The sequence below is a fragment of the Vigna radiata genome, chromosome 5 (assembly GCF_000741045.1).
Source record: "Vigna radiata var. radiata cultivar VC1973A chromosome 5, Vradiata_ver6, whole genome shotgun sequence".
Taxonomy (NCBI): Eukaryota; Viridiplantae; Streptophyta; class Magnoliopsida; order Fabales; family Fabaceae; genus Vigna; species Vigna radiata.
In genome coordinates this window covers 18,351,433-18,360,564 of record NC_028355.1, presented here as the reverse complement: position 1 = coordinate 18,360,564, position 9,132 = coordinate 18,351,433, and the positions used below count along the sequence as shown (strand labels likewise).

Below are 9,132 nucleotides of genomic sequence, written 5' to 3'. Positions count from 1 at the left end.
GGTGGACTGGAGGTGGAAACTAATGGTGGAGAGGAGATGGATGGTGGAGTGGAGGTGGACAAAGATGGTGGACTGGAGGTGGAAACTAATGGTGGGAACTAAGTCAGATATCTTTCATGTGTTTTTTGTTGATATCCATTTGGGACCAAAGTACATTTTTTGACCAAAGGGGAAACTAAATTTAACATTACATATAAACACCTAAACGTAAACACTGAGCTTCACCTTCATTACATGAACATCAACATTGACCTAGACCTTAATGTAAACATTGACCCACCTATGAATATCAACCTAAACAGACCCACATTGTCACAATGTTCACCGTAATAACAACACACACAACTCCAACAAACAATTTTGTCTTTTCTCTGACAATTTCACCATTTTTTTCGTCAATATTTTCTTCGTTGCAACACTTGAAAAAGTTACAGTACATCCCTTTTGAAGATCCACCATGTTATTCACCAAATAAGCCACCAAAATTGGTTCTAACTTAGAAATCTATGAAGAAATAAATTCCAAATAAAGTGACAAGGGTATTCATAAAACCTTGTAATGGTGACATCCCCAAAATTGTCTACTAGCATTTTGTGGAGTTCCCGCCACTTTGCTTATAGCAAAATCACCACATTTGCAACGAGGGATTATCCCATCTCCCCTCTAACCACCACCATTTGAGGAATGCAAATTTCTTTCCCACCCTGTATTGGAACAAGAAGAACAACCTTGGAAAGAAGGCATTTCTATCTACCCACAACCATTTTGCTCAAAAAGGGAACAAGTTGTAGGAACCCTAGCCAACCCTTTTATTTTACCCAATAACTTAAACTTTAACCATTTCCATCAAGTCATTGCACTTCACATTGCCACGTATTCATCAAAATGCACAGATCACTCAGTTTTGGCCATGGTGGTATTTGCACCGTTATGTTTTTAACACGGTGAGCCAAAAGGACTTTATTGAACACTTTTTAACGAAATATGGGGCCTTATTGAACTTTTTTAAAAGTAGGATCACTTTAAACCAAACTTCCAAAAGTAGAGACCAAATGATATATTAAACCTTTAGAAAATGATGATAATGATGTAGATGTTGTATGTCAATTGTATTTATTAGTGTGTTTTTGTATTATTTCATTTTTCTAGGAAATATAGGTTCATTTGCAATATGTCTTGTAGAGTTTTAGATGACTTATTTGAGTACGGTTGAACATCTGTTATTCATCGATATATTGTTAATAGTTTAAACAGAGGTTCGTTCATTATACGAAAGAGAGAGATTCTTGACTCTAAGAGTATTAATGGTAATGTTGTCGAGTTGCATGTGAATAGTAAGGATTGGGTTTAATGACTTCACTATGTTTTATAATTTTGCTGATAATGGTTTCAATGGAATTTGCAACTTTGGACTGCTAAACGTTTTAGCTTGGTTGGTCTTGATGTTGTTGTTTCATTCCCTCAAGTCCTATTGAAAAAACAAACCACTGAAACAATGGATATGACAACATCTTAACCTCAAATATGATGAATGTACTATGTGAAGTATACCGATCGAATTTAATTGTCATTTATAGAGAATTAACAAGTATTAATAGGTCAGATTGTCTTACCCTTAACAAATATATTTTATTGTATTGATTATTGGGTTTGATTGTCAAAAAATATATTGCACTGGTTAATCAATGAACTTGACTGTCACAAGTCCTATAAGTATACAATTGATGTCCAGGTACAATGATGCTCTTCTATCCTAATAAAATATAGACCTTTTAATGAAACATATATCTGACTGACTTGAGCGTCGAAGTATCTGTACGTCAATAACTCATCGAAGAAGATTACGTGTTCGGAAAAGATTAAACTATCAAAAAAGAGCATAACAATAAAAGACGACCGACTCTCAAACAAATTCAACCGAAAAGTTGAATAAAATGGAAAAAATGGAAAAGGTGTCGTGGAAGGTTGAATCGCTGGAAAAGAAGCAGTCGAGACACCATGGAGAGAGAACACGGAGATCTAAACAGCTTCTCCAAAAAGTGCAGTAAATTTTTTTGAAAAAACCCATTTCAAATTTATCTCCAATTCTAGGTCTCTTTTTTGCATTTAAAAGAGGATTTTGAATGTATCAATAACTCAATGACACTTTACATTGTAAAAAAAGTTGTCCAAATTTTATTTTTAATATACCACGAATTTAATTTGATGATAGAGATTTACCTTAGTGAGAAATGAAAAGAAATCAAAGGTTATTAATTTTGGGCGTTAAATATGTTTTTCGTCTCCTAACTATTGGTCGTTTTTGTGTTTAGTTCCTCTTTCAAACTATAGTACAATTTAGTCCTTCAACTTTAGAAAACTATGGTTTTAGTCTTTTTTTACCAAATTTTTTAAGCTTTATTTGCTGTTTCAAGCACGTTACATTATAGCATTTAGATTGTTTACACATTTTGACACATTTTTGCTTCAATGTTAACGGGGAACGCGTTTGAAACAGCAAATAAAGTTAAAAAAATTTGATAAAAATGACTAATACCAGAGTTTTCTAAAAGACCAAATTGTACTATAGTTTAAAAGAGGGACTAAACACAAAAACAACCAATAGTTGGAGGACGAAAAGATATATAACCCTTAATTTTGGTAAAGAGAAAGGAAAATATAATAAATTAAGAGAAAAAAATAGAAGTGTGATTTATTTATTCGAGGGTGGGAGGGCATAAAAAGTAAATGTGAAGAAAGTGGTGTGTGTGGCAGAGGCAGTGCATCCCACATCTCTTCTCTCTGAGATTCATTGTGTTGAGTCTGGGTGTGTAGAAAGATGGGAAAAGGTGGATCTCTGAGCGATGGCGTTGTGAAGAAGATCGTGCTATCCTACACCTACGTTGCCATATGGATCTTCCTCAGTTTCACTGTAATCGTCTACAACAAGTACATCCTCGACAAGAAGATGTACAACTGGCCATTCCCCATCTCCCTCACCATGATCCACATGTCCTTCTGCGCCNCCCTCGCCGTCCTCCTCGTCCGCGTCTTCCGCCTCGTCGAGCCAGTTTCAATGTCACGCGAGGTATACCTCTCCTCGGTCGTCCCCATCGGAGCCCTCTACTCCCTCTCCCTCTGGCTCTCCAACTCCGCCTACATCTACCTCTCCGTCTCCTTCATCCAGATGTTGAAGGCTCTAATGCCTGTCGCTGTATACTCCATCGGCGTCCTCCTCCGCAAAGAGTCCTACAAAAATGACACCATGCTCAACATGCTCTCCATCTCCCTCGGAGTAGGCGTCGCCGCTTACGGGGAAGCGCGTTTCGACGCCTGGGGCGTCCTCCTCCAACTGGGCGCGGTTGCCTTCGAGGCCACGCGCCTCGTCATGATCCAAATCCTCCTCACCTCCAAGGGGATCTCGCTCAACCCCATCACCTCGCTCTACTACGTCGCCCCCTGCTGCCTCGTCTTCCTCTCCGTCCCCTGGATCTTCGTCGAGTACCCTGTCCTCCGAGACACCTCCACCTTCCAGTTCGATTTCGTGGTCTTCGGGACCAACTCCTTCTGCGCCTTCGCGCTCAACCTCGCAGTCTTTCTCCTCGTCGGGAAGACCTCGGCGCTGACTATGAACGTCGCTGGCGTGGTGAAGGACTGGCTCCTGATTGCCTTCTCGTGGTCGGTTATCAAGGACACCGTGACTCCGATTAATTTGTTCGGTTACGGGCTGGCGTTCCTTGGCGTGGCGTATTACAACCACTCCAAGTTGCAGGCGCTGAAGGCCAAAGAGGCGCAGAAGAAGACCGCCCAAGCCGATGAGGAGGAAGGGAGGCTGCTCGAGGAGAGAGAGGCCGACGGAATGGGCAAGAGAAACGACCAGCAGAATTAATTGCTTTAATTAATTAATTAATTGATTAATTCATTTTCTGTTTCGTTTACACAGATTCCAGAGAAAAAAAGTCGGTACGAGGAAAATAAAACCAGGAGGTTTCGATTTGAGCGAATATATGGCAATGGCATCGTCCTCTCTGGCCTAATTACCGGTTCGGTACGGCTTTTNTTCGGGTTTATTTATATATCCTCTTCTCGTTGCTAATGGTGGCCGTGGATAGTTAATTTGTAGGTTTGGATNTGAGATTTCTGCTTTTGTTTTGCGTAGAGAACAATTACGTGTTACTGGAGCCAGAGTCTCCTTTCCTTTTATCATTATTAATTTTTTTTCTCCCATTTGCTTTTTTGGTGGTTTAGTTTTATGCTCTGTTGTTGTAGGAACTCGATTTATGAAATTTACATGGTTATTAATTCTTAGTATATTTCTGTTATGTGATGTTTCTTCTGCTGCTACTGTGAATTTGAGATTTATCTTGCATAACTGCGAGCTGATGAGGAACTGAAAACGGTTTAACTCTGATGAGAAACTGAAAATGTTCTAACAAAACTCGTCCTTAAACTTAAATGTTCTTTTGTCTTTCCTCCAGACTTTCCAACTGCATCAGCCCACATCAAACTTGCTCCTTGCTCCTTTCATTAACAGTAACAGTTGGGTTCATCAGTTTTACCTTATCAAACTTGCTCCTTAACAGTTGGGTTCATTAGTTTTATCTTGGCCGACTTTTCCAATGCTCTGGCCGACTTGTTCTTCATCTTGGCCATCCTGACCTTTGTTTCAAACTTTAAGTAATACTCACGAAGCTTGATACATCAAGTCTTATATAAATGGCCCGCATCATGTAGAATAGCCTTCCGCTCCATATCTGTATGTGGAAGTCTCCAATTGTTCAGCATATTTGCACTATTGCATCCCTAATACTTTGTGGAACTTTCTTCAACTGGTGCACATTAAGACGTGCATTTTGACAAACAATAACAGAAAAATGAGTAATGAAATCATTGCAGCCTGAACCTATTTCCACCAGCTTTGTAGGATAAATGAGAACATTTAACTTTCCATCTGCACTTTGACCAAAATAATTAAGAACTTAGGCTATTTGATCAGCTAAGTCGTCAGCAGAAAGAATTGGACTGTCTGGACCAATGGCAGCAGCTCCCAACTCATGCTCCAGTTCAGACAGAAGATCAGCATCCAAACTAGGAACCCACCTATGATTCCTGCAAGCTGCCAGAAAACTCCTCAATATAACACCATTCGGCTCCATAGGCATGCCCTTGATAATGTCATATGCCTCTTGAATCAAGCCAGATCTTCCTAGCAAGTCAACCATGCATCCATAGTGTTCAACACTCGGTTTTATGCTATACATTCTCACCATCCGATCAAAATACCTTCTCCCTTCACAAACGAGTCCAGCGTGGCTGCAGGCCGAGAGAATCACAGCAAAAACCAAACTATTCGGTTGCAGCCCCATATCCTCTGATAGGATACTGGGGAGAGGACTTAATGGGTTAGAATAGAAGGTAGAGGAATTCTGTAAATAAGACCCGATTTGTGTCAGGGGTATCGAGGATATATTTTGTAAAGTTAGGCTTTAGCTTGTGTAGAGAGGTTATGCTCCCAATCCCATTTTGTTGTACAATGCTTATACGTTATGAAATAATAGAATTCTTTCTTTCAATTCTATTTTTTGCTGTCTGTGAGTGTTCTTAGTTAGGTTCCAAACCCAGGAACCTAACAAATTGGTTCGACCTTCTGTTTCGTAGTGGGGGGGTGAAGGATCAAGAAGCTGCCAGATCGAGAGGTTGTCGAAAACAGGAGAACTGCCGTTTCGAGAATAGTGCTGGAGAATCAAGAAAGGAAAAAAAGACGTTACCAAGAACCTGCCGTTTCAAAGTGGGGGCGCCGGATTCCAGAACCTGTCGCTTCGGGAAGCTGCTGGAATCAAGATGTAGTCAAGAAACTGCCGTATCGAGACGCTACCGGAATCTGTGGGGGCGATGGAAATTAAGGTTGATAGAAGGAAGGTGCAGACTGTGGCGCTGCGACAAGAGTATGCAGCATTACGCCAAGATTATGCAACAATATGCCAAGATTTACAAGAAATTTTGAGAATATTGAGTGGGCAAACCAGCAACTAGGACCAAGCCTCCGTCAACGAGAACAAAAGGAGGCAAGAGGAGAACGTGGGAGAGGGAGCGGGAGAACGCCACGAAGTGCAACCCAGCGGGAAGAAAAGGATAGAACTGCCCCACTTTTGAAGGGTTCGATCTGTGTGGGTGGGTCTCGAAGGCAGAGAAGTTCTTCGAGTTACAAGGTGTGGCAGAGGAGGAAAGGGTGCGCCTAGCGGAATTCAGTATGTAGGGGAGCGCTCGCTACTGGTTCAAAGCCAAGAATCGTTCTTAGGAAGGCCTGAAGAGAGCAGTGGTGGTATGATGTGGAGAACTTAAAGGGGGCACCATCTTTGAAAGGGTGGCGGCTAATACTGTGGAAGAATACATTCCAGCATCGAACATGGGAGAATTGCCAGAACCGAGCGGGAGAGGATTGAAGGAACCAAATTGTAGATCGAGTGTTTCCGCGCGGTCCAAGGTCAAGCGCAATATCCCAGGTGAGGTTGCCGATCGGTTCGATATAGAATTAGACCTGAAGCAGACGGTGTTGCCCATTAAAGGACAAAAACGAACGTTGTCGACCATTATAGGACGAAACCGAACGGTATTGCCGATTAAAGGGTGAAACCGAACGTTGTCGACCATTATAGGACGAAACCGAACGGTATTGCCCATTAAAGGGTGAAACCGAACGGTGCCGACCATTATAGGACGAAACCGAACGGTATTGACGAGGGTGTTCAATCAAGGAGGGAAGAAGGTATTTAGAGATCCAACACTACCTAAAAGGTGGGGGAGCTAGAAGCTTTGTCCATAAAACCGTGGACTGTGGTGTGGAATTTGGGGGTGATAGGAAGGAAAGAGGAAGAATGGAAGATAGTGGAGGAGGAGTTGCCACCACCTAAGCCTCCAGACCTGAAGTTGCAAGTAGCAGCCAGCGGTTTCTCTCCTTATGATAAGACAACATCACAATGCAATGGGCTCAAGTTTCATTGTTCCAACCTTGAGGACAAGGTTGTTTTGTACCGGTATGTAATGATAGGATACAGGGGGAGAGGATTTAATGGGTTAGAATAGAAGGTGGAGGAATTTTATAAATAAGATCCAGTTTGTGTCAGTGGTATCGAGAATATATTTTGTAAAGTCAGGTTTTAGCTTGTGTAGAGAGATTATGCTCTCAGGGAGGTTATGCTCCCAACCCCATTTCGTTGTACAGTGCTTATATATTCTGAAATAATAGAATTCTTTCTTTCAATTCTATTTTCTGCTGTCTGTGAGTGTTCTTAGTTAGGTTCCAAACCCAGGAACCTAACATCCTCCATATGGTTAAACAAAGAGATAACATCTTTATGTCTCCCATGGTCAGCAAGAACCGTCATCATGACAGTGCAGGATTGCCGGTTCTTGCCATCCATTGAATTGAAAACGACACCGGTCTCGTCAATTTTTCCACACTTAGCATACATGTCAAACAAAGCTGTACCAATGCAACATCCGTTTCCATGTGACTCATTACAACGTTGGAATGAATGGACTCACCAACACAGACATCAAGGATTTTAGTACAACCAGGAAGCAAGCTAACCAATTTATCAGTTGTCTCTTTCATCTCTTCCTTGAACTTCTCATTTCTAACATTATCAATCTTGCTCTCTCGCCGCTCCAACTTGTTCAAATTAGGCCTATCCAAGATCTCCATGGAGCTGTCCGAGTTCTTCATCAACTCTTCCAAGACCAAACTATGTGGATACTGTGCTGTGCTTTTGTCACCAATTTCTTGGCTCTTACTTGACAGCTCAACATCCAAGCTCAGTAGCCTGGCACTCAAGCTCGACAGCTCGGATTGCAGCTCACAACCTAGCCTTGAAGCTCGGCAACCCGGCCTTGCAGCTTGTGCTTGGCAGCTCCTCATCCTGTTTCTTTCCATCAAGAGGATTCCAATTTCTTCATTGGCTTCCTCACTAAGGAAATTTATCTCCTTCTTTCTCTCATTCCAACAGTATTTTGCTATATGACCGGTCTTACCACAACAGAAATATTTGAGCGACCTGCACTCATTCGCACAGTGGCCATGTTTCCACATTTATAGCATTCAACATCATACTTACTTGACCAACCACCTCGATCTTCTCTTTGTTCATGGCCATGCCAATTTTGCTGACCAATTTGCTCCTTGTCGTCTTCATAATGACTTCCATCATCATTTTGGCCACAACCTCCTCATTCACGATCTATTCCTCCAGGACCACCTCAGCCTCGAGTATTTCGAATACCTCCCTTCAGGTCAAGTTTTACCTGAAATACCTGATCAAGGGACTCATGCTGTTCGTGTGCCTCCAAAGACCTAGCAAGCTCTTCAATCGAGAGCATGGTCAAATCCTTGGACTCCTCAATTGTATACAAAATATTCTCGACTAGGATCTTCTCCACAATACGCAAACAGGCAACTCCTCTCTATTTCTTAGTTGATTCGCTACTGCCTCCACTTGAGATATATACTCGGCCACTTGATCTTTATTCTCCATTCTCAAACTCGGTTGGATGTGTTATTCACTCTTGCAATTATGGTCGTTTCCCTTGTTTTGTGTGGTTCCGTTCCGTGTAGTGGTACTAGATGTTCTTTTTTGCCCCACATCGAAGGCAGAGTACTAGGTCAGATGCACTGTCGTCGGAAACACTAAGATGTTATATTTTAATGCAACTATGTGTGGGCCATCGTTATAGAAATTTAATTCATTTATGGAGAATGATTCAAGACGTTAATATTATGTAAATTGGTTTTGATGTTCAAAACGAGTTAGTGTGAAATGGACGCCTGATGTTGCAGTCAGTCGTTTTTGGTATCTGCATATTGAATGCTTCATTATGTTTTTATCACCGCTTTCTGTCGCTCTCTTTGCCCCCATTCCACCTAATCCCTCCCAGTAGGACAATTGCAACAGTCCTTGTTTGATTGGGAAAATGACATGTTTTCACTGAAATATTATCTGTCCAACAAACTCGAAAAGGCTACATGCTTTTTTGCTTTTCTTTTTCCGTGAATAATGTTGCAACTGTTAAATACCTTTACTTATTTACAGTATTGTCTGCCTTTGCCCAACGCAGAGTGTGATCTGCCCAACTTTGCGCCGCGTTTGTCTGATTGCT

The 9,132-nt window shown here is 41.6% G+C and overlaps 1 protein-coding gene across 7 annotated transcripts; it reads left to right on the top strand.

Moving 5' to 3' along the window:
• The first annotated feature begins 2,726 nt into the window (after positions 1 to 2,726).
• LOC106761945 (probable sugar phosphate/phosphate translocator At4g32390) lies at positions 2,727 to 9,132 on the top strand. Of its 7 annotated transcripts, none has more exons than XR_002667831.1 (3): positions 2,727 to 3,842; positions 3,923 to 4,027; positions 9,066 to 9,132. XR_002667831.1 is itself a non-coding variant. In XM_014645574.2 (2 exons), the coding sequence occupies exons 1-2, from the start codon at positions 2,819 to 2,821 to the stop codon at positions 3,955 to 3,957; spliced, it is 1,059 nt and encodes a 352-aa protein (XP_014501060.1). In that variant the 5' UTR covers positions 2,727 to 2,818; the 3' UTR covers positions 3,958 to 4,290. The 7 variants fall into 7 exon arrangements, 2 of the variants coding, with proteins under 2 accessions (XP_014501060.1, XP_014501061.1); XR_002667832.1 differs by having other exon boundaries at positions 9,091 to 9,124; XR_002667834.1 differs by lacking the exon at positions 9,066 to 9,132 and adding an exon at positions 4,976 to 5,552.